The sequence below is a fragment of the Pollicipes pollicipes genome, unplaced genomic scaffold (assembly GCF_011947565.3).
Source record: "Pollicipes pollicipes isolate AB1234 unplaced genomic scaffold, Ppol_2.1 Scaffold_3447;HRSCAF=4054_pilon_pilon_pilon, whole genome shotgun sequence".
In the NCBI taxonomy this organism is placed as follows: Eukaryota; Metazoa; Arthropoda; class Thecostraca; order Pollicipedomorpha; family Pollicipedidae; genus Pollicipes; species Pollicipes pollicipes.
This window is the reverse complement of record NW_023596297.1, coordinates 42,837,793-42,862,844: the sequence shown is the minus strand read 5'-3', so window position 1 is coordinate 42,862,844 and position 25,052 is coordinate 42,837,793. Positions and strand designations below refer to the sequence as shown.

At 54.0% G+C, this 25,052-nt stretch overlaps 1 protein-coding gene across 5 annotated transcripts in view; it reads left to right on the top strand.

The window, feature by feature from the left end:
* Positions 1-25,052, top strand: part of LOC119092078 (protein O-mannosyl-transferase Tmtc3) — a 75,768-nt gene that overhangs the window by 17,095 nt on the left and 33,621 nt on the right. For 2 of the 5 annotated variants that reach the window (XM_037215047.1, XM_037215049.1), the window contains exons 2-3: positions 14,264-14,323; positions 22,290-22,477. In XM_037215047.1, the coding sequence (XP_037070942.1) occupies positions 14,264-14,323; positions 22,290-22,477 (248 nt within the window). Of the gene's footprint in view, positions 1-14,263; positions 14,324-16,269; positions 16,287-22,289; positions 22,478-25,052 lie in introns of those variants that run through there. The other 3 variants (XM_037215048.1, XM_037215050.1, XM_037215051.1) reach the window with 2 other exon arrangements.

Sequence of the window (25,052 nt, the reverse complement as noted above, 5' to 3'; positions counted from 1 at the left end):
AACATGCGCTACAACTCTGTTTTTTACGTCACGTTTTATGGATCCATAGATTAGCCAGTCTTAGCTTTTTCACGCCATGAGAAACTTATTATTTGCACAAAGTAGTCCACTTTATATCTGTACGTTTGTTTACTTCATAGTCATCGCTTTGTCAGGCCGATACTTAATGCTCGCGGGCAATTTACCTTTCCAAATCGTTTTCCGTTTCTAGCCTTTGCCTCTTCGCAGGGATGGTATCAGGAGTCGGAATATCCTCGCCAAAAGATTGCTCCAGTTAACGTTTTAGTGCCCGAGCTACCTTCTTCAACTTCTCTGTTCCCTTGGTCTGCCCCCGTGGTGCAGCTAAGCCTGCTGCGGCGAAACGAAGCATGTGCGTTGTGAAAATGGCATTTTTGAGAGGGAAGCATATACTTAAAAATAGCTTGTTGCTCATACGTCTTGCGCAAGGTGCACGCTAAGAACCCCACTTAAGAACTCGTCCTCTTCGCGTTAAGGTATGGCCGCTCTATCACTTCTCATCGTTATTGCAAAAGAGAAGGTTATTGCAGTCCCGGTTGAAAGTGTTCGAAGAACAACGATGAATGACCGCGAGGTTCGCTTTGAAGCGACCATCGGCCATTTTTAGTCAGCGGCGGATGCATGAACGCAAAATTATGGCTCGATTCGATTGCCACCCATGATCTGCTCAAAAATATTATGCATCCGTGTACCTACTAAATATGCTGCCTTGAGTAAATTAAGCAATATCCCTTTCCAGGAGTACCAGACTCCGTTCCTATTATTTCGCGTGAATGCATGCAATAGAATGGTGAAATGTAAGGGAGAGGGTGTCCTAGTACAGACACTTAGATGGTCGCGAGAACATTACATTACAATATTTGCACGTGCCGATATTGCCGGCTCTGCTGCGGTGATGGTGACGTCAACGTGTACCCTGCGGTGCGGTCCCGTGACTCCGTCTGACCTGGCACGACCGTTCCCGTTGCTGCACGCCGGCGGGCCCACGCGGCCTTCGGATCCACTGTTTCCCATGCCTCTGCTGGTGGCGGAGGCTCGCACGCCTTCGTCCGGCGATCGTGCCACGCCCATTCGCCGCCGCCGCCGCCGCCGCCGCCGCGGTCGCCACTGACGCCGGGGCGGGGCCGCGTCGTCGGGTCAGTGGCGGATCGTGTGTTGCGCCGATGATCGCTCAATACGTGCTGCCCGCAGCCCGGCCTGACGCGGCCGGGGGCCGGCGTGACGGCGCGGCCGGCGCTGGACCCGGCCCCGCACGCAGGTCCGCAGATCGCAGCCCGGCCCCGCACGCAGGTCCGCAGATCGCAGCCCGGCCCCGCACGCAGGTCCGCAGATCGCAGCCCGGCCCCGCACGCAGGTCCGCAGATCGCAGCCCGGCCCCGCACGCAGGTCCGCAGATCGCAGCCCGGCCCCGCACGCAGGTCCACAATAGCAGCCCGGCCCCACACGCAGGTCCACAGTAGCAGCCCATCAATTCCGCTTGGACGTGGCCAACGAGCGTTTGGCCGGCCGTAGCAACCCCGGCATGCTCCTGGAGCGGCGGGTAGGGGAGAAGCGACTGTGATGATTTTTTGTCATGCATCTCCAAACGGAACCACTGTTAATGACTTCACGGTACTGTATAGCAAATGCGTGTTTTTGCTGAACAGACAAGTTCGGAGACTCAGTTATTTGCCATGCGTATAAGCTTTATTACCATCTTTATTCCCCTTGTTTTCAACTCCAACCATTTTTTACTTTGGTTTCAACCAACTTTGTGTACCCAGCAAACCGGCATGCCTTTCGGTTGTTATCCCTTTGTCTACCTGCATAAATTCTGAGCTATGCTTGATTCGCGGCGCATAATGCAGCCAGCAGTGTGCTCCTGGATCCGTAACATGTAAACATATGTGATCTGAGGCTTGACTGGAATACAGCTCAAGCATACCTCGGATGTTCCCGGCAATGTGCTTGAACGTCCAGATTTGACATCCGGGTTTGTCGGAAGGCTTCGAGCGTAAATGAGGTGCCCGTTGATAAGGTTCACTGGTTCTGATCCCGTTATGTGCTCTACCGATAAAGTGGTCCTGGTTCGAACTGCAGCGACTGATGTCAATCCGTGTCTAATGCGACTGAATGGAGCATTTGTGCCGCGCTGCCGTATGGAAATTCGGCAGCGATGGTAAAGGAATAGATTTCGTTTTCTCCTGGCCTCTCAAGGTCCCTTTCCACCGGGGAATGGGTCAAATTAATCATCCCCCTCCCGCTAACAAACATGGAAAATTGAATTGATATCAGCCATGCGTATTGTTACCATATATATATATATAGGTCTTATATGGTGATTAGTAAATGACAGCTAGGCCCAAAGAAATAGTGTTCACAGATATTGCATTCTGGGCACGCAAATCAAATCATAGAATTGGACTCTTGCATCTCGCTGGTGCTGAGCACTTGGGCACACGTGCCAGTAAAAACGATGCGCCTGTTTTTGGCTGCTACAGCACACTTTCGGCTTAGAGCCCACGGTTCACGACATTGCGTGCGGCACCACCTTCACACACACGAACAGACGCACACGCGCATGGACGCGCGCACGCACGCACGCACGCACGCACGCACGCACGCACGCACGCACGCACGCACGCACGCACGCACGCACGCACGCACGCACTTTTCAGTCAGCGCCCATTTGTTGGCACGGCCTGGAGGGTTATGTTCCCTGACATGAGGATCGTCACTCGACATCACCTCACTTCGGTGACAGACATGACTGCTGCGTCGCAATTCCTCCTCAAATCCCTCGTATTCCCTCTCGTGGTAATCCCCCTTGTTTGGGAACGCCTGAGCGAGATAGTTATTTGTCCGCAGCGTGTTGCGATGACGGCCCGGGCGTGAACTGTCAGATGGTGTGAGTGCCTTTCTAGCGCACTTGCAATGATTGGCATAGATTATGTAAAGGCAGAGGCTTTGTGTGGCAAGTGCAGTTGGCGAATATGTTTAAAAGGTCGTTATTCTGTCAATCTGTCATTGTTCTCACTTGTGTTGTCATGACGAGAGTCATGCATTTCACGGCTATGGATGATCCATTGACTGGCCTCCTCTGACCGACTAGGAACTTCACTCAGACCACTCGTGTGACAGACCATCTGATTACATTCGTGTCGTTTAACCTCAGAGAGCTAGCAGCTGACACAAAAATATAGATATGCATGGTAATTACGCAGCGAGATTTCGCCCGATGTAAGCGTGATGTATGATGCACTGGCAACGTTTCGGTTAGCTAATGTTCACGTCTTTAAACAAATAGTCTTCAGCAATTGTGTGATCAAGTAGCTGGAATGTAGCACATTTCTATTTGAGGATTGGCTGAATTAATCATCTCGCTGTTAAAGCAATCCCATTATTCTCGCTTCAAATGAGTGCTCCTTGTCACGACCGTTTTTTGTGCTGACATTTTATAGTCTAAATCGGGAATTAACAGAATGAATCGGAGAACCGGTGCCACTCCTGTTGTTGCCAAGCTCCTCCGTTGTTATTGTCGGACAAATTGCACCAATGTTGCCAGCTTAGCATAAATATGTGTGTAAATCCCATACATGCATCCTGGAGCCCATAAGATATTTTGACAAAACTCGGGAAAGGGTCCTGGAGCCGACAATCGTTCCCAATTTTTCATAGATTAGACGAGTGCTTGCGCGCTTGCTTCACTAAACGACAGAGCGTCATGGGCGATTTATGTTTGTATTATACCGGGATGCACTCAACATCATTCATGGGATTTCCTGGCCGACCTGAACTGGGGAGGATTTCCTGGCCGACCCGGACTCTGGCTGCCGGGAGCCTGACGGGTACCGGGTGTAATATGCTGGCTACCAGGGACTGCTACCTGTCAATGCCTCTGCACTGTTTCTGTGTTGTCAAACTCTATGATGACTCCAACATATACCGCGAAGTCATTGGGAATGATATTTTGTTGCAGCAGTGAGCTTTGCTGAAAACTTGATGCATTTCGTGGGTCCTCTGATCGGACCTGTTGCAAATTATTCTTTACTCGATGAGTGTACTTTCTCTGGCATTCCTCAAAGCAAGAGGTTCGCGTAATGCATTTGATTGTCACTATGGCTCACCTCGCCGCAAGGAATGAATGAAGGGATGAATGAATGACGGCTGCCGGACGCCGGCAACATACGGCGCGTACGCGTTTTGTCTTTTTACTCGCGAAGATGTAGAGATGCGATCGTTTAAGTAGAGTTGATGTATGAACGGAACAATGCAAAGAATGGTATATGAATGGGTAATAGATACAGCCAATGGATCGATGCACGCGGTGATGTAAATTGAGCCACGATACAGGCTACATTTTCGACGACAGCGTGTTGCATTTTGCACAGTTTTTCTAGATGCGGACATTCCCGGCTTGCCCAACGAATACTGACGCAACCGTGCGTCGCATAAATTCGTATTGCACATGAATTGACGCCGGTACGCTGGTCCACTTTGTAAAATTGGATTCGGGTCTCCACGCACTCTGGCCGCCGAGATACAGTTATAAAACGTTGAAAACCGAAAATCGTCGGTAACAATTCGTGGCACCCCGTTCAAAACCAATGGGCTTAAAGCGTCCATTCCGGCACGTGCCACGCCGGCACCCGGACGGCAGCGGCTCGCGATCTCCCCGTGGAAAACCGTCTCGTGCGCCGGCGTGTCGTGTCCAAATTTCACCACCGAGCGCCCCGCCATTCGGCTCATCGACGATGCAACTCCAAACGGGGCACACAGACAAACAGACGCACACTAAGCAATTCCCAGCTCCTGGATGGACTAGATGCCAGCAGTTCCACTGAAGGTGATTTTAAAAGGTGCCTGGATTCTTTAAGATCTCTGGGAAAAGGTATGAACATATTCGGGATCCGGGTAGATCCTTCTACACAGAATAACTAATATCACAGGAAATAGTTGAACATGATCGAATCCGAGAAAGCTGTCTTATGAAAAACTATTGCCGAGGTTACGGTGTTTAAACTTGCCAGAGAGCAGAATGTAATCTGTCATTATCCTACAATCTGATCTGGTCCTATTAATTCAGGCAGCTTGTATGAACCTGACGTTATGTGGTTAGTGCGAGAGAAATACTTAGCCAGCATGTCGGGGCCTTCGAAAGCCTGCGATCTGGGGCAGCTATAGCAGAACTGCGACAGTGGATTGAACATTTCGTGGAAGCATTGGCTTTGGCAAGTAAGCACATGCTCGGCATCACGAGATGAAAGGACGTGCTTTTGCTTGCAACCAGATTTTTTTCGCTGCTCTGCTGCTTAAACGTGATGAATTGTAGTGTCGCAATACACATGGTACAACGGCTGTGGTTGGATCATCTAAATTAAATTGGGAGTAGTCATACAATTTCTGACTTAAAAGGCTTGAAATTCCACGGAAATTTACCGTGGCCGGGTCATTTTGCATGCGGGGACTGCCCGTGTTACTCTGCGATAGCAAGGTTGTCCCACGACTTGACACGTGGACGTGACTTACTGGAAGATTATCCTCGGTCGGGGAGACATTCCGAGGCCACAACGCCACAAGCGATCGAAGCAGAGGGAGCGCTGACCTTGCAAGATTGTTAAATCAAACATTAAGCTTTGAATGCCATATGGTGCTGTTAACACCATTATCGCTGATGATCTCCTCGTGAACAAGGTGTATGTGAGGTGGGAGCCCGAAGTGTAAGCTCGCAAGATGGGCACCAGCGCATTGCATTGAGTTAGAACCTTTTTGCTGCGGACAGAACTGACTATGGACCTCTTTTCAATTTACACGAACGCGACGCACTTATTTGCGCGGCCTGTTACGGGGCGACAGCGACGGCGGCGGGTACGTGAGTGCTCGGGGGCCATGGCGCCGCCGAGGTTTGACCGTGAGCTTGCCACATGGGAGCTGAAGACGCTAGCTGAAGACGTGAGCCACGTGAGCCACATGGGAGCTGAAGACGCTACCCACTCAGCCATTACTTGTTTTCCCGCCTTGTGACAGGGTATGAAATACAGCATCACCGCTAAACAGGAGTCAAAGGGTGAGAGCATGCAATGGAAACAAGGGGTGTCCACGCCGAACAAGTTCGGTGCCAGGCCTCTACTGACAAAGTGATGACGTTGTTTTGCACCTGCGTGTATGACGGTCATTTACGGATATATATATATACATATATGTATGCATATGTATATATACAGGAATTAAAAGGTCAATAACAGAATTGCCAAGCCAGTTTATGGTGCAGCTCAGGGAGGCCAGCGAACGAAAGAGACGAGAAAAGCTGATATGGAATGTCCTGCTTTTTCACGACAACGCGCCTGTTCACAAAGCCTGAGTTTTGCAGACCACCAATCGAGTAACAGTACTCAAGACCTGTATCGCCCGAACTGTATATAGTCTGGACTTGGCCCCAAGCGATTTCTAACTTTTTCGGCATTTCGGGTCACATTTGTGGGGAAGGCGGTACACTGCTGACAGGTGTCCACACGTAGCTGCGGAAGAATGGACAGCTAAGGGAGTTGTGTTCCAGAAGTTTCGAGGCATCAAATAAATATGGGATATGTGCATTTTTCGAGGGCGAGTACATTTGTGAATAAAATAGTCTGCTCCACTCTACATGTCCTCTGTATACCTTGCTCTTCAAGCTTTTTGATCAACCCACGCAGCACCATTTGGGCGATCCTTTGCAACTTTGAAGCGTGAAGTTTCGACATGGGCTCCTCAGTCGAGTTTCATGTAGTTTTAAAGTCCGCAGCAAGCAGCTGTTAACCAGAACGAATCATCGAAGACTGGACTGCAAATAAAAAGGTGTCCTGGATTTGAAAACCCTTCACAAAAGCACGATCTCTTTGATCCTGAAGGATTTTTCAGCACAGGTTACAATGGATCGTCGATAGCAAAAGGTCTTCCTCTGAAATTTTAAGTGGACGCCGATATGCAAAAGATCTTTCGGCACAAGTTTTCAGGTGATCCTTGCGCGGATAAAGATGCCACCGTCAGTTAGACTTGTACTTGATTTGACTCACATTAAGGAAATGTCGCTGACAGTTGCTGAAATTTTGTGTGAATGAAGGTTTATTCAGTTAATTTGATTTTCATGTCATCCAGAACCAGAAGCTATTCTACTTCTTGCGATTAGAACAGACAAATGAGTCGACGAACCTAGGTTCGCGCAACAATTTGCCTGATTCGTAGTCATATTCAGAATCACTAAGGAAAATGAATAGTTCATTTGAGCAGCTCAAATTAGACAGTTGTTCTTCCAACCATAAGTTTGATTTGCGCCATATTTCGGATCTGACTTACTTGGAATCGAATTAACTCAATTCTCGTCCAGCTGCATCAGGCGCAGGTCCCGTGTTTGCGGTGTGCGATCAAGCAGGGAAGTTTGGGCCGGTTTTTCGCAGCGCCACACTTGCCTAAGTCTAAAAAAGGAGCCTTGCCGGGAAGCTTTGCCAGTCGCATGCACCGTGCTGAATGTCATGAGGCGGCTCGTCATCCATGCTTTGAATGTGTCATGACCTTAAGCCGTGCGATATCCCTGCATGGTGCCTTCCGCGGCTGCGTGACGTTCAAGTGCACGGTGACCCGTGCTGGAGCGGCCTGGATGTGCGGATGTTAACACGCAAGTCGCGTGTGGCTCTCAAATTGTGAAGGATATCCACATCCCGCGCAGTAGACATGGGCATGTTCTGCACCATTTAAGGATAAGAACTGCTTGCGCGGTTGTTTTCCTAACACCCGTTTTAGGCGCGTTTGGGTTCCCTGACCCGGTCGTCGACCTATCCTCAGTTCAGGTCTGATCGACCGTTATCGTTAACTTCCGTCCAGCCAGCACCTCCCGTCAGCCAGCCTCTGGAGATTATGGATGCTGCCCTCTGCCGCCCAGCGCCTATGTTCCCTTTCCATGATATCCCGCCCGGCGCCAACGTTCCCATCTCCATGATCTCCCGTCCAGCGTCAATGTTCCCTTTCCATGATATCCCGCCCGGCGCCAACGTTCCCCTCTCCATGATCTCCCACCCAGCGCCAACGTTCCCCTGTCCATGATCTCCCACCCAGCGCTTATGTTCCCCTCTCCATGATCTCCCACCCAGCGCCAACGTTCCCCTGTCCATGATCTCCCACCCGGCGCCAACGTTCCGCTCTTCATGATCTCCCACCCAGCGCCAACGTTCCCCTCCCCATGATCTCCCGCCCGGCGCCAACGCTCCCCTCTCCATGATCTCCCACCCAGCGCCAACGTTCCCCTCTCCATGATCTCGCCGCGGCTTCCTGTCGCTCTCCCGACTCCGTGACCTAACCTCGCGCTGGCTGCGGTGGGAGCCTGGTGCGCCGGCCGGCAGGCAGGTGGAGCTACGACCGGACTGGCGCGCGCTAGGCTGCCAGCCGCTATTTTCTTTACGGCCGGTGGTGGCGGCGGCTCGGCCCAGCCCGACCGTTCACCCCGCGTCCGCGGCGGCTGCCCCTCCCCTCACGCGCCAGCCGGCGCCCGCCTCCCGCCGCGCCGGTATGTCACAGCGGGAGCCGCGCCGCGCCGCGCCGCACCGAGTCGCGCGGCCGGACCGGCAGCCTGCAGCCGCAGCTCCTGCCGTCTCCGGGCCGCCTCCTGGCCGTCTCTCTGCCGTGTATTGGTCATCTGCAGCCGTTCCCGGTCGTCTTTTTGTCGCCTCCCCGTCATAGCGGTCTCCGGTTGGTGCTCAGTCGTCTCCCCATCGTCTCCAGCCGCCTGTCCCCAAGCCTCTAGTCATCTCGAGCCGTCTCGGATTGTCTCCGGTCGTCTCGGGCCGTCTCTTGAGCAGGTGACTCCGATGGCCTTGTGTGTGCCCCCATACGGTGCGCGTGCGCCTCTGCGCCTCTCGACGGCACGTTCCAGCGGCAGCGCCGCAGATCAGCGTGCCGACTGGTTGGTTTCCTGGCGAACGGTTGCGTCACCGACATCCGCAGCGAACCAGACGGCGGTCGTCGCACGACACGGATGTTCGTGAAGTCTAGAAATCCGCTGTCACAGGCCTTCGTAAAACGAAAAACACGGCCGGCGAATCTTAGGAAACGAGGCAGCGCTGAAAGTGAACCGTGTCCAACTTTCGACGCGGTGGTCTTAAGGTGAAAGGCCCTTTAGAAAAGCATCGTCGCACTTCGAGATGCCCGCAGTGCGGGATACAGCCAAAATACTGTGCCGCTATTTTCATCGGCACCGATTAAGCCACGAACACCCACCGAAAAGAGCTTTTTCGTACGCAAGTATTTGCCCTGGACGTAGCACTGAATAACTTGTCAGGGTTGAAACGTGTCTCTGAAAAGGAGATTTCCTGGTGTTCAGCATTTTTTAGAACGTCCTAGATTCTGCGTTTTTTCTAGTGACATGCTCCATGATTTCGTTTGAGTTTGCTGCGTGGCATCCCTTTCAAAGCTACTCATCCTACCGGGTGGCATTTAGACCTAGCCAGGTGTTTCTTACCTATTCCACCCCTCTCTCTCATCGCTAGATAGACATTGTATTGTTCATCTCCCGTCTCCCTTTCCCTCCTCGCCCTTCCCACATTCTTTCCCTTTCTTTCTCTCTGACTTTCTCCTTCCTGTCCACGTCCGCCAGCCGCATAGTCAGGATGTACTCCGGGAACGGGAAAATCGTTTTCCTCAGGTGACAGCGACGCTAACCCAGCCGAAGTCGTTGCTATCACAAATTACTCAGTTCATTGTTTTTTTGTACCTCACAAAGCATGGCAAGATCCAAAATCAAGGAGGTTTTTGTGTTTTACATCCATGCCTGAAGATGTAGATATAGTTTTGCACACGATTGTTCCGTTTTCCAACAACTTGATCAGGAAATGAAAGCCCTAGGTCAGCGCTCGCTCAACCGATACGCCTCCTTAATGTATCTGTACATAGTGGTAACATTGTCGCAGAGTGGCTGACTGCGTAAGTAGTCTGGCTATTACCAGCCGACTGGCAACTGAGCTCGGAACTTCTGCGACCTGCAGGGTGATGCAAGCACCATGGATCAATCTGGCTTGTTCCATGTCGTCACAAAATTTCTTTGATCGGGGTTCCTGGCTGTTTTTATAGTATATATGTTGTACCATGGGTATTTTTTCAAAGTGTTGCTGATTGTGTATTAGACCTGTTGAAATCTGTCCTTTGCTCGGATTTTGATTCTGGCTTGTTATTTTGCTCATTGTTCATCCTAGCCAATTTTGCTCATTGTTAGAATGCGTGTGGTAATAATAGAATCGTTCAAATCTATCTTTGATTCAAATTCTCAGTCGACCCAAGGCAGATTAACGGGGCAAGCTAAATTCCTGTTTATTTGTTAGGCTATTGATTACTTATTGATTGCTTTGGACGATGCTTGATGCATCCGAATTCGCCTTGATTCGTGGTACGCTTTTCATCATAAATGGAATCAAGCACAAGTCTGCAAGTTGTGCTGCAATGTCGGTGCCTGGCTGCAGCACAGGAACACTGTGGCTGCTGCTCGGCACAGGCTGCTCGGTGCTGTCACAGGCTTGACTTTCAGCGCCACACATTCAGAGGTTATTTGAGTGCTCGTGGCCACAAAGCTTCGCTGGTTCTGTCGCACAGCATTCTGATATCCCCAAATATTATTTGCATGCGCTATGATATGAAGCTTGACACTGACCAGGTTGTGCAACGCAACCCTTAGTCCCACACAAGTTATCGGGTGCACTGTTCATCCACTGCCACTGGCCTGCAGCGTGGAAGGATCTTGACTCGCGTCTCCAGTTGGCCCGGTTTCAGGGAACCTCTGGACCGAGATGTCTCATGGCTGCCCACTCGGAAGCACTAGGGCAGTAGCCAAGACTTGCCATAGCTCCCGGTCTCTGCAAGCAACGAATGAATGTCTGAGCTGTCCGCAAGAGGCGCATCACAGCTGCCCCGTCCCGGTGGGCCAGTCGCAGACCTGCCCCGTCCCGGTGGACCAGTCGCAGAGCTGCCCCGTCCCGGTGGACCAGTCGCAGAGCTGCCCCGTCCCGGTGGACCAGTCGCAAAGCTGCTCCGTCCCGGTGAACGAGTCGCAGAGCTGCCCCGTCCCGGTGGACCGGTCGCAGAGCTGCCCCGTCCCGGTGGACGAGTCGCAGAGCTGCCCCGTCCCGGTGGACCAGTCGCAGAGCTGGCCCGTCCCGGTGGACCGATCGCAGAGCTGCCCCGTCCCGGTGGACCAGTCGCAGAGCGGCCCTGTCCCGGTGGACCAGTCGCAAAGCTGCTCCGTCCCGGTGGACCAGTCACAGAGCTGCCCCGTCCCGGTGGACCAGTCGCAGAGCTGCTCCGTCCCGGTGGACCAGTCGCTCCAGAGCTGCTCCGTCCCGGTGGACCAGTCACAGAGCTGCCCTGTCGGGTGGATCAGTGGCCGGACTGGTCCCGGGCAGGAATGATTGCTCGTCGCATGGCCATTCCAGTGCCGGCCCACAATAAAGCATGCCGTTTTTGTGGTGCGCCCCGCGCCGGCACAGCTATGTGAGGCACGCTGCCGGCCGAGCCGCCGCCGCCGCCGCTCGGAGGCCGGGCCGACAGTGTTAGCCCGTGTCGGCCGCGTCTGGTCCGGGACTCGGCCGCGGCCGCCCGGAGGCCGGGCCGACATTGTTAGCCCGTGTCGGCCGCGCCTGGTCCGGGACTCGGCCGCCGCCGCCCGGAGGCCGGGCCGACAGTGTTAGCCCGTGTCGGCCGCGTCTAGTCCGGGACTCGGCAGCGGCCGCCCGGAGGCCGGGTTGACAGTGTTAGCCCGTGTCGGCCGCGTCTAGTCCGGGACTCGGCAGCGGCCGCCCGGAGGCCGGGCCGACAGTGTTAGCCCGTGTCGGCCGCGTCTGGTCCGGGACTCGGCCGCCGCCGCCCGGAGGCCGGGTCGGCAGTGTTAGCCCATGTTGGCCGCGTCTGGTCCGGGACTCGGCCACCGCGATCCGCTGCTGCACGTGGTCCGCGGTGCACCGGGCCACCATGAGGGCAGCCGGTTTGGCGCTAGAAAATTGCGGCGGTTGACGTTTTCGACAAATGAATTTCGAATGTCATCACGAGACAATCGGAGGCAACACTGAATCGTAACATGAGACATTATGCTTCTATTGTTCACGTCGAAAAAACATTGGAAACAGGGGTTAGTGTTGGAGCCGTGATTGCTGCCTGGGAGCTAGGAACATGTTTAGTGTATTTTTGATGTTAGCTTAGCATGCAATGATGCATATTTTCACGTAAAACATGTGCGCTCCTATAATCGTGGTTCACGACCGGAAGTGCATTTTGCTGATGAGCCACTGGACACGCACTTAACAATGTCACACAGGGTAATGGCTTTCGGTGTTTTGTACCGCGTACGTGCATCAACAAAACTGAGCTCTTCGCAACGTCGATGGCCAAATTTATGGAGCTACTTGATCCATGTTTTTTTTTAAATAGTGAGTGTTCCGCAAATGGCTTATCGCGTGATGACTTTACCCGCATTGCAATTGGTGCGTTCGGGCGGTAGCTGAGCAGCCTTTTGTACGTGCAAATACCGCCCGCTGTTAAAGCTCATGCGACCGTGCGCTTCGGGAGTGAATGGATGTCAATGAAATGAAGGTTTCCTGGTTTATTCAATGCGGCAATTTCCTCATTCCCATTTACCCGCGCTCAAAGCTTCTGAATCCAGGTATTTAGCAAAGTTGCTTCATAAGGTTCTCAGCACATAATTGCTTTACCGTGGCGTTTGTCATCCGCTGTGGCGTTCGCCGAGGATAGCGGGCGCAGCAAAGGCAGCGGTTAATGGACCACGCACGTGTTGCTCTGCTTCTAAACACACGCTGCCGGTGTGTCTAGTGTGCGGGGAAGGGGGGGGGGGGGGGCTGAGGCCCAAGTCCGTCCCTGGACGTGGTCTGGCTCCCGTGGAGTCAAGCCGTTTGAAGGCTTTGGTGCCCAGTTAACCGGTGTGCGTCCTACGTCACCACTGCCCCCCCCCCCTGGTCGAGGGTCCTGATCGGTCGTCCTGGTCGAGGGTCCTGGTAGAGGGTCCGGGTCAAAGGTCCTGGTCGAGGGCCCCGGTCGATGGTCCTAGTCGAGAGTTCTGGCACTAAGAGGAGCACCCCACAGGTGTATGCCACCCCACCATGGATGTCCCGTTGGTTTCTGTCAAGTCCTTGGTTCGTTGTCACACACGATTAAACCAATCAAACGATGTATTCTTCTCTGGGTACGTGCACACCGCGCCGACTTGGCGCATCGACACTCACGACAAGGTTGCCGTAATCGGCATATCGAACGGCAGGATGGGCTGCCCACACGTGACGTCACTAAGCCCGAGTGCGAACGCCACAGTTTCAGGGGTTGTCTCACCTCTCATAATGCATGCTCAACAATAACGTTGCCACGGAACGTCATAAAGAAGTCTGCCTTCCAGTGCGCGCTGGAAAGAGTGCCGCGTGCACGCCATGGCACGACTTGAACCTTTGGAGTGCCCGGAAAACTCAGGGGTTTTTTTCGGAAGCATTACCACCCAACAGCGGCACCCACTCGGCCCAGTGGACTTTTGGGCTAGCACGCACGGGCAAATTTGTGTAATGTACATTCAATGTACAATGGGTCAATCGGGCTTGGCACAGAACATCGCAGCCAGTCTACAGCCTGCCTGCTTTGCATTTTAGTGACAATCAAATTCAGAGCTCTCCCCAGCTACGAGCATTCGGCCCTGCGCAGGAGACGAGTTTCGTGGGCTAGCCACACGTAGCTTCACTTTCGTATCCAGCTTGATTATGCCGTTAGGTTTGGTGGTAGCGGTTTTTCAATGATATTTCAAGTATTTTTCCTCTATAATATTGCGATATCGTGGAAGCGATATCCGCGAAGTTGAGTAATATTCAGAAGATGAAGTTTGTTTCTCGCACATATGGAAGAAATAAGTGTGCAACAGGCGCTTTTGAAAACGTACAGGTGTCGCGAATGTACGTGTCTTTGCTATAATGCTACCATGAAGACCGATCTGTGAGATGGCGTACGGAAGCGGTTCACCTCCCTGCTTAGCCTGAATTTGTAAAAATATAATGACATGCGGCAAATGGAAAACTTGGTCAAAACGGCGAATACCTGTGGTGCGGGTGAACCAGTCACCGCCTGGGAGAGCCTGATGTCCTTGTTAGCCCGGCTTCCGCGTGCCGATGCGGCTGACGTACTGTTGCAGGGCTGCCTGACGTGGCGTGACGTGACGTATGCTGGCGGGGTACGTGGCGTGACGGCGCGGCCGTCTCTGTTTCAGGTCTCCGTGCGTGGCGACGCGGGCCGCTGGGCCGTCTGCTGCTGGCTGTGCGCGACGGCGGTAAGTGGGAGTGACGCTCGTCGCGGGGTGCGATGTGACACCTGCCAGCCGTGGCGTCGCGTGACGGCCCACCGGCGTGACACTGAGCTGAGCTGCGCGCCAGTGGCCACGTCTGATACTGCCTGCCATCGGCCGCCTCTGTCGGCTCGACTCAGACACCACAAAGCCGGCATCGCGGGATGTTGCGGCCGCCGCCAGTGCGGTTGGGCCGCCTCCCGGGTCAGATTTCACGCCTGGCGGGACGCCCGGCCTGTCCCACACGGATGAGGCAGTCTTCCCAACCGCACGCTATGTTTCATAAGACCCCTCGCTGCTGCTCTCAGCTTGACTAGCCGGGGTCCTGTGGCATTAGGTCTAAGCGCACCCCGAATGTTCTGCCTGCGGCGAAATGGGCCATGGTGACTCGGTAACCAGGGATCTGGACGAGGCCGCTAGGTGCATCTGAAAGGGCACGAACCGCCAGAATTCCCAGACAGTGCATGATCTGCCCTGTCCAGGGTCTCAGATGGGCCCGCCGACCCTCTGGACCGCCAGACAGGCGCCATGTATCTGATGCGGACTCCCAGACGGCCGCCGCTGTATGTGCGGAGTGTCCGATGCGGACTCCCAGACGGCCGCCGCTGTATGTGCGGAGTGTCCAATGCGGAATCCCAGACGGCCGCCGCCGCCTGTGTGGAGTGTCCGATGCGGACTCCCAGACGGCCGCCGCCGCCTGTACGGACTTGCAGGCAGCGCGCCGAACGTCCCGTCCGATCCCGCGGCCGGGACCGCGCACCGTCGACGCGACTCGCGGCTGTCAGCCTTGAATCACGACAGAGGCTGATCACACTGAGCCGACGCCAGCAGCCCGTTTTTTTTCGGGAGCGAGCAAACTGGTGCGCTTAATACCGGGATTGAAACCGGAGTGGGAGTGTCCACCTGCGAGCGGTCAGAGTTGTGTTTCTACCTGTTCGGAAGGTAGCCAAGGATGTGGAAAACTGGGGTTTTGTTCCCGGAGAAGTTTTTGCATTCTATGTAACAGGAGCAAAGTCCCGCCTGCGTACGAGGTGCTACCGGTTTTGGTCGAACGTCTGTCGCTCAAGTTCAAGGTTCGGACCACTTAAACGTCTCGTGGACGCACTAAAGTATCTTTGTCCGATGATTTAAGTAATTTACCAAAGGCAGAAGTCCATGGCTGCACTCTTGCAGCATAGCCACCACTGGCCGCCGGTTGACAGTCACTTATTAGTCACCGCTGGATAGCAGGAAGTCACCAGTGACAAAACGTTCGTGATTCGGAAGAAGCGATGTGTTTCCCGCAGCTTCATGTCGCAGAGCGTCAGTCCTGTCCATCAGCTGTATGGGACGATGGAGTCACACGGTGTTAGCTCACTATTTGTGGTCGGTTGCCGGTGTTAAAACGCCATGGTTTTTGAAATGCCAATGAAATAGGGCCCAATTAGTTTGGCTGTCATGCGTTGGATCTCAATGGACGATGGATGCCACTTTGAGGAGATGGCGAATCAGAGCGGTTACCTGCTCCCCCCCCCCCCACGAGCGACGACCCCCACCCGACTTAACGGCACGGTCGGAGTCGTGCGCCGCCGCGTACAGCATGATGCGGTCAGACCCTACTCCATTCATCCCACAGTCCACCAGCGCATAAGCTGTCACAGTCCCTCGGAATCAGCTGGTGATGCGGCACTGCGCAATGACCTCCGACGCTGGGCAGCCGTATGGCGGCGGCCTCCGCTGCTCCCAGTGGCGGCTGTACATGGCGCCGCCGCCGCCGACGCCGACGCCGAGCGTCACTTGAGCGGCGCCGCGGCGCGGACGGGTCGGGTCAGCGGCGGCTCCGCCCGTCGACCAATCGCGGCGCGCTCCGCCCACCAATGGCGCGCGCCGCGCCGGCTCAACCGGCGCGCAGTGAGGCGGCGCGCTGCAGGCCGGCTGGCGGCAGTCTGGCAGCAGTCCGCCAGGCCAGGTATGCGGCGAGCGCCGTCATCGCCGCGTCAGCCGCGTGGCTCAGTGACGGTCGCGGCGTGGTGGCGTCATCGCGCCGCGTGGCTCAGTGACGGTCGCGGCGTGGTGGCGTCATTGCACCGCGTGGCTCAGTGACGGTCGCGGCGTGGTGGCGTCATCGCGCCGCGCGGCTCAGTGACGGTCGCGGCGTGGTGGCGTCATCGCGCCGCGCGGCTCAGTGCTGGTCGCGGCGTGGTGGCGTCATCGCACCGCGCGACTCAGTGATGGTCGCGGCGTGGTGGCGTCATTGCGCCGCTCGGCTCAGTGACGGTCGCGGCGTGATGGCGTCATCGCGCCTCTCGGCTCAGTGATGGTCACGGCGTGGTGGCGTCATTGCGCCGCGCGGCTCAGTGACGGTCGCGGCGTGGTGGCGTCATTGCGCCGCGCGGCTCAGTGACGGTCGCGGCGTGGTGGCGTCATCGCGCCGTGCGGCTCAGTGACGGTCGCGGCGTGGTGGCGTGGTGCGTGCGCCCTTGCTGTAGGCCCGAGGATTTGCATTTGCAACGCGCGTTGCAGGCCCAGCCGTGACTTGTTCGGATAGGGTTTGCTATGTGGACAGGGGTCTACAAGCTAACCTAGTGGCCCGTGGGTTATGCGGTGGACAGTTGCAGTGCAACAATGAAGCAACTCACTATGACTCAGTTTTGCTGTGTCGCTCCGACAATGGCAGGAAATGCTCTTCTTAATTACACAATTTTTCTATGACTTGCATTTTTATGAGATGTTTGGACAGCGTTTCTGGATTTTTACTTTTTCGTATGATAAATCTTCGCTCCGTTTGAGTGCTTACATATAAGTGATCATTCATCGCTTATTTTCAAGTAAGTTCTCAGTGCGGTAGAGGTCTTGATTGCCAACTTGTTAACTAGCCCCCAGGACGACGAAGCGTGGACCTACATCCTCTGTAAATTGTTGGGGGGGGGGGGGGGGTAATTAAACACACAGTGCTGCACAGTTCGTGGGTTCAACCTGGTCCTTTGGTTGTTGTTCCTTGTCTCCTGTCGTGGATTGAACCTGGTCCTTCGGTTCTTGATCCTGTTTTCACACTCTGGTGAACTTGTTCAATTGGTTGTCGGTCCCCGTCTTCACACGTTTGTTTGCCCGGGCCTTTTGGTTGTCGTTCTTTGTCTTAACACGCTCAGAGTGGCCGCTGTGAGACCCTGGCCAGGTAGTGTCGGTCCCACAGGTATTCCGTTTTACCCATCGTCTTCCGTGGAGCAGTGGACGATCTGAACCCACGTTTTGGCTGCTTGCGGCACCGTCGGGCCTTCCTTTGTGCAGACATGCGCTTAGCTGTGCGGAACAGTGCTGCTGTTGATAACAGCCATGGTGGCCGGCGGATTGGTGTCGGATTTTACCTGGTCCACAGCAGTTTTAATGCGATTAACTTGGAGGCCTTGAGCGGCAATGCGTGCGGAAGCGCCGGCATTATGTCGAGGCTGGGGGAGCGAAGGGGGCAGCGTTGTCTTACGAATAGTCTATCGCGTGGGCAATAACACACACTGCCAACGAATGACACCCCCCCCCCCCCCCTCCGTATGGTGCAGTTTAACAATAGCACGCTTTTAATAACGAGCTAAGACACACGCATGCTCCGCCGGCGAGCGAAGGCTTATGTGAGCAGCCGGTACGGCCTGCTCGCGGTATCTTTTGCTGATCAGTTAATGTATTCGCAACCACTGATCTCTTTCGTTTTGGCAATAAGAGGCGTAATTCCTTAAAAGCTGTACCGGATGAGTTGCACAGCAGCCATTTGATCGGTCGTGATTTGGGTGCAATTACGTGATTTGAATAGTATGCCTCATGTCCTTCGATTAACAGAAGCGTAGAATATGTTAGTTGCGAAACGTTTGCAGAACAAACTGCCGTTTCGTGATAGCGGCAAAACGGCTTGGCAGCGACACGAGACCTACACTGCTGGGGTGTGACTGGGCGCTCAGACTGACCGATGCCGGTCATGTAGCCGGTCACGCTCGGTCAGACACAAACCACGGGGCCGCCCGTTTGAAAGCGTTTTTTAGGCGGTATGTCAGATTTAGGCAACCAGAGCGGATAAAGCCGTCAAGAACTAGCGTGATGTAGGTTCGTGCCTTCAAATCGGCAGGCAATCCCATCACCTTTCGACCCATGCCGACACCATTGATGTTCAAGAAACAGGCAACGTCGTCGTTTTAAACTACTTTGGAATTCACGTTCCTATGACTGAGACCGAGGGGGATTTGGCCACAAAAACACACAAGCCATGTCACTATAAACAACGACAAACTACGTCTTTCTTGAATCCGCATCTGCATCGTGACTTGTTTGGGATGTTGCCTGTCCAATCGGTTTGTGCATCATTAAGAAGTCGGACAAATAGGTGAACCAGAAAAGCTTCCGGCCCGTACGCCGTGTAAACGTGCCAGGCAGTGTTATCGCATTGAAACTGCTGTAAACGTTACGTGTAAACGTAAATGTTTGCTTTGCGCTGTGAAATTGCCCTTAAACGTTTAGCGCAGCACAGTGAGCGTTATCCACCTAAACGTGAATGCGTTTCCAGAATACTTGGACCATTGGTCACCAAAGATGCAATCATTTGACTCTCTTAGAATTCGTAGGCCATAGTGAGCAGACGTGTCCAGTGCCAAACCCAGCCGATTCCCAGCAATGCGTGCTCTAAATAGCGTGCAATCGCTGCATTGGTGAGCCCATGGCTACTCAGTCTATGGTGAACTTCTGTCTGCCAAACTTTCACGAAAGAGCATTGCAATGCGCTAAATGGATTGATTGGCCGTTCTGAAAAGGCATCTGAGTTTCAAATGTATAATCACGGTAAATAATAATGTATGTACAGGTTATCGTGACAAACAAGATTGGGCACTATTTTATGCATTATTCAATCTAAGGTGGTATTTATTCTATAACGTTCTGAGCTTTCCCCTAAGCGGGTAAAGGTGTTTAGAAATAGCTGTTCGGAATGTACAATTATTCCATGCACAACACTTCGTCGTTGTCAAAACCTATTTCAAAATATCCTTAGTTAAGATATTGAAAATGCTAGTTTATTATTAGTGGTGTTTTTTATTATCAACTTTAAACGTTGTCTCCTTTTGATTCAATTTTTGTCTCAAACAATGTGCCTATCCTGGAACATAGGAGCATAGGCAGCTGTTTCGAAGCTTGCTTTTTACGTTCTTCGAGGAGGCGAAAAAACAGTGCATTGGGGTACCACGCTCAACTATTGTTTCTTACACAAGTACTAAGAGCATGCGTAATTCAATTCAGTGCAGATGTCCAGAGCACATGATTCGTTGCATACTTTCCTGTTGAACTTTCATACATGACATTCAAGCTTCATTCGGGCTTCCAGGCACGAGGCACACCAGGCATTTAATTGCGTTTCAGGCATTCATTCCCTTATTTCAGCTACGATTATAGCCACCACTCCCGATAGCGCGTCTGGTACAGTGCCAAGAGAAATACATGAGGTTTGGTTCAACTTTATGATCCATGGTGTGTATTAACCTTTTTATTTCTGATTGTGGCACTACATCATGACTTTAACCCGTCGTGAGGAACCAGCACAGGGATTAAACACGGCTGACAAACAGAACGCGTCTGAGGGTGACGCCTGTCGGGGATTTCCTTCGCCGAACTTATTTGAAGGCTGCCACGGCCAACATGTGATTAGAAAATTCTGAATGTTTCGGATGCATCGTATTTCTTGAGCTTGGGAGGATTCCATGGTGGTGAGGATGGGAGGATTCAGCTGTGAGTTGAACGACCCGCGTCCGTCCAACTGGACGCCGGGGCTTGTCGCCGCTTGGCTTGTCGCACGGAGTTCGCGCCAGACTCGCGCCAGCCTCACGATCCCGTGATGGAACTCCCAGGCGACAAGTGTCGGTGCTGTGCGGCGAGTTTCCCACGGCAGACCGCTGACGGCGCCCGGCGTCGTCCGCACGTGTCCCATGTGGTGCAGGGACGATTGGCTGGTGCTGCTGGCCGGCCGCAGTCGGGCGCTGAGCTGCTGAGCGGCGACCGCTCCCGTTCAGCTGAGTAGCCAGCTATGTGACGGCCAGCGGCGTACGTGGCTCGGCACAGGCATTCGTGCTCCCTGCGGGGGCCCGACGCGAACTCGGCAGACCAGTAAGCTGTCCAGGCTTTACGAGCTCGTGAAGCTCGTCGGAAATATGTTTGTGATTGCGCTGTTGTTTGACTGGCTATGTCAAGCCTGACGCGAAGTGCATGCCGTAAGCTGAAAAGATCAAATAAAGACAACCGACCAAACGTTATTGAATGCTAGTTGCCATTTGGCTAGCCGACTTGGTGGGACGGTACACCCCCACCCCACCCCCATCCCGCACCGCTGGTGCGGCCAATGCTCCCCTGCCAGTGCCGGTGGTGCACCATGCTGGTGCCAGCGGTGCTCCCCCGCTGGTGCCTGCGGTGCTCCCTGCTGGTGTCGGTGGTGCTCCCTGCTGGTGTCGCCGGTGCTCCCCCGCTGGTGCCGGTGGTGCTCCCCTGCTGGTACCGGCGGTGCTCCTTCGCTGGTACCGGCGGTGCTTCCCGCTGGTGCCGGTGGTGCTCCCATGCTGGTACCGGCGGTGCTCCCCCGCTGGTACCGGTGGTGCTCCCTGCTGGTGTCGCTGGTGCTCCCCCGCTGGTGTCGCTGGTGCTCCCACGCCGGTGCCTGGGGTGCTCCCTACTGGTGTCGCCGTTGCTCCCCCGCTGGTGCCGTTGGTGCTCCCTGCTGGTGTCGCCGGTGCTCCCCCGCTGGTGCCGCTGGTGCTCCCCTGCTGGCGTCGCCGGTGCTCCCCCGCCGGTACCGGCGGTGCTCCCTGTTGGTGCCGCCGGTACTCCCCGCTGTTGCGGGTGGTGCTCCCCTGCTGGTACCGGCGGTGCTCCCCCGCTGGTATCGGCGGATGTGCCGCAGTGTCGTCGCACCGACCATGGCCCTGGCTGACGTCATCGGCACCAGCCGTGCCTGTCCCAGCATGTGGCCCTGACTGGGCCAGCGCCGAGACGGCATTCGTGAGGCGTGCTCCGCCCGTGCGGCGGCGAACGTGACGCGTCATGGGGGCGCGTCCCATTTCGCCGCCTTGGGTGTCACTGCCGGAGCGGTGCAGACCGGGCCGTTGGACCCGGCTACTGCCGCCGCCGCCGCCGCCGTCGTACAGAGGGGCCTCAAATGACGTCATAACGTCGACTTACGTTATTGCGGCTTTGCGACGACTTGTGCTGATCCAGCCGGATACACTTAAAACATTGCATAGTTGTCAACCGGGGAGCAACACAATTTGGTACGAAATATTGAGAATGTTGTGCAAGCATGTCTTGCCCCTGCACAGTTGCAATCCTTAGTGTCACCTTCAGTCGATCAGCTGATCGAGATCATCTATGTGTCCCATGTGACCTACGTGATCTACGCGCTTCGTGCTTACAACCTAGCACGCAAAATATACGCTGCCGTTTTATGGAGCTGCAGACGTTCAAAGAACCGCCGTGCTGACGCTGTCTTTAGGGTGTCTGATTCTCAGCAGTGGCAGTAATTCGTAAACAGGACAATCCTCGATCACCGATGAAACTTTATGATGATCATTTGGAAGTGGGAGAGGACAGGGCAAAATTCGACAAGAATTCAAACAACGGTTTGGTTATTCCTTCACAGCAGCCATTTGCCAGACCACTTGACGTGATCTTAGGGGGCGCGGCCCGCTTTGACCTCTGACGTGACCTCCCGGGGTCTGACTTCGCCGACATGGCATGGGCCGATTTAACCTGGCCTACCCCCAGCTGACCTGACAAAGCCGCACGCCTCTTGTTCCAATCTGACCCTCTGACACTTCCCAGCCACACGTGGTTCAGTGTAATCTCTTGCGGCCGGACACAAGCTGACTTATTTTAAGTTGACTTGACGCATGTATGATGCCACCTCGGGGTGAGCTGGCGTTCCCGGTCATACCTGACGTGGCCGTCGCTGTTGCAGCCATGCTCCGGCGCTGGGTGTATTACGCCTGCCTGGCGGCCGCCGTCGCCCTCTGCTACCATAATGCGCTGCAGTGCGACTTCGTATTCGATGATGTCAGCGCGGTCAAGGACAACCGCGACCTGCGGCCTCACACGCCGCTGACCAACCTGCTCTACAACGACTTCTGGGGCACACCCATGGAAAAGGTCAGTGACCCGGGGCAGAGAGGGGACGCAAGGTCCCCTCGTGCGAAGGTCAGTGTGGCTCACAGTATGGCTAACTGTGAGCCCCCGAGCCACCGCCAGAAGAGACCGCTCTTCGCTCACTGAGCGTCGCGGGGGTACGTATTCATCTCTCCCGGAATGCGATGCCCCACATCCGGAGGAAAGTATCTTTTTACGGCGAGCGTCATATCTCCTGCCAACCCGGCCACAAAGCGCAGACCTGCCAACTTGCCCACAAAGCGCAGACCTGCCAACCTGGCCACAAAGCGCAGACCTGCCAACCTGCCCACAAAGCGCAGACCTGCCAACCTGCCCACAAAGCGCAGACCTGCCAACCTGCCCACAAAGCGCAGACCTGCCAACCTGCCCACAAAGCGCAGACTTGCCAACCTGCCCACAAAGCGCAGACCTGCCAGCCTGCCCACAAAGCGCAGGCTTGCCAACCTGCCCACGAAGCGCAGAACCCGCGCGAAAACTAAAGTATCTCCAGTGACGGGGAGTCCTGTACCTCCCCCAGTGTTATGCTGAGTAACCACGTCCCGTCGTACCCTCTGGTGCTGTGCCCAGTAACCACGTCCCGCCGTACCCTCTAGTGCTGTGCCCAGTAACCACGTCCCGCCGTACCCTCTAGTGCTGTGCCCAGTAACCACGTCCCGCCGTACCCTCTAGTGCTGTGCCCAGTAACCACGTCCCGCCGTACCCTCTAGTGCTGTGCCCAGTAACCACGTCCCGCCGTACCCTCTGGCGCTGTGCTCAGTAACCACATCTCGATCGCTGTCTCTTCGGTTTTGCAGCAGGGCGTTCAAAACCATTGCCTCGAGGCTCGGTAGATCATCCAGACAAGAGCTGCCATCCAGTTTGTCAAATTTCAGTATTGCGAGTGAGAAGTAATACCATATATGGAGGATTTTGGGCTCACAGTTTCTGATTACTTGCGAAATTTCAGCTATCCATTCACTGATATGTTAAATTTATTGTTGATTCCGGTCTCCTTTGAGGCTTTTGCAACGCCATTTTGGTCTCATGGCACCCTTTGCTTAGACAATTTTGACACACCGCTGCCACCTTTGAGCCCACAAGTCCGCCAGAACCGGCTTAAAGTGCCTGCAAGGTCTCTGGGCGGGAGGAGCGGGGGGGGGGGGGGAGGGGATAGTGCCGGAAATGTTGCCTGTCCAGGCTGGCTGAAGTCACAAAATTGTATTGCTTGGAATCGTTAAGTTTCCTAATGTTTTTTTCAGTTGAATCGCGTTATTGAAACTGGTCAAATTACTTATTAAAAAGTAGGTTATATGGCATAAAACACGCTTATCAGCTGAGGATCGCGGTACCTTATCGCAGCGAAGTGGCGGTCAGTATTGGTAGCTGGTTCGTCACTGCTTAAACTGCTGTTGTAAATGAACGTGACGTCTTCCATTACAAATAAATCACTTGCCAAAACATAGAATAGCCAGTGATGGCAGAGCAAAAACAAAAGAGCGGATGATGTCGAGTGTCGTATGTCAGATTGCGTTGATGACCTACATATAATATGTGTGTGTAGTATCATCATACTCCAAAGAACCATAATCGTAGGTGCATATCATGATGCGATGATGATTGCAGCTTTAGGGCGCGCTGACGTCATAGATCATTTTACGACCAAGCATATCATGGTGCGTGTCCTTGATTGAATGTGTTGAAGTGAAAATTCAGGCTCAAAACAAGCATTGGTATATAACTGCATCGAAGGTAATAGAAGCCTCTATCGATAATCGCGTCTGTGTCATGTTTAGCACCTCAGCAGTGTACCAGGATTGTAAAAAGTGAACCGTAACAGGCCAGTGGGGCATAATATTGGATTACTACTCGTGTCAGTAATAAGAACATACCCTGAAAGAAGTTGATGTAATCAACCACCACAGCTGACTTAAGATGATTCCATTTATGTTTCAGATTGGCTATCTTTAGCTCAGGCGCTTTTGCGCCATTTTCGTTACCTCCATGCTTGATGTTCTTGTGTCGTTATTGCAGTTACCTGTTACGTGGTTGCTACTTTGAATCTACTTAGTTACTACATAGTTACCACATTACTACAATACATACATACATACGTTTTGTCGGGACACCTTTCCTCCAGAAACCTTTGCTAATTGGTTTGCATCGACGCCCCAATCATGGATGACTATAAGAAGCGTTCCACAGCTTCTTGACAAAAAAACGGGTACGATACAAAGCCCGCCACTGGTCCTCCCGTTATGTTAACGACTCCTGTGAAGCGCATAGCACGACGATTTTTCCGATATTTTCCGGTACGGGATTATTCGTTACTTTCCTTGCGTCGCGCCGGGTGGTATAAACCGGCTCAGCCTAGCCTTTTGCCTGGCATTAAGCCGGAAGTCGTTTCCCTCCCCCTCAGATGTAAGTCCAGGTCTGTGCAGGGTAAACACATGCATTGGCCATAGCCAAATGTGCGGTAAACCGCTGCTCTCAGATGATACGGGTAATGATCTCAGGACTCAGCCCAGTCTTTCAGCCCAATAATCATTTTTACTCTCAACACTCGCCAAGGTACGTGCCC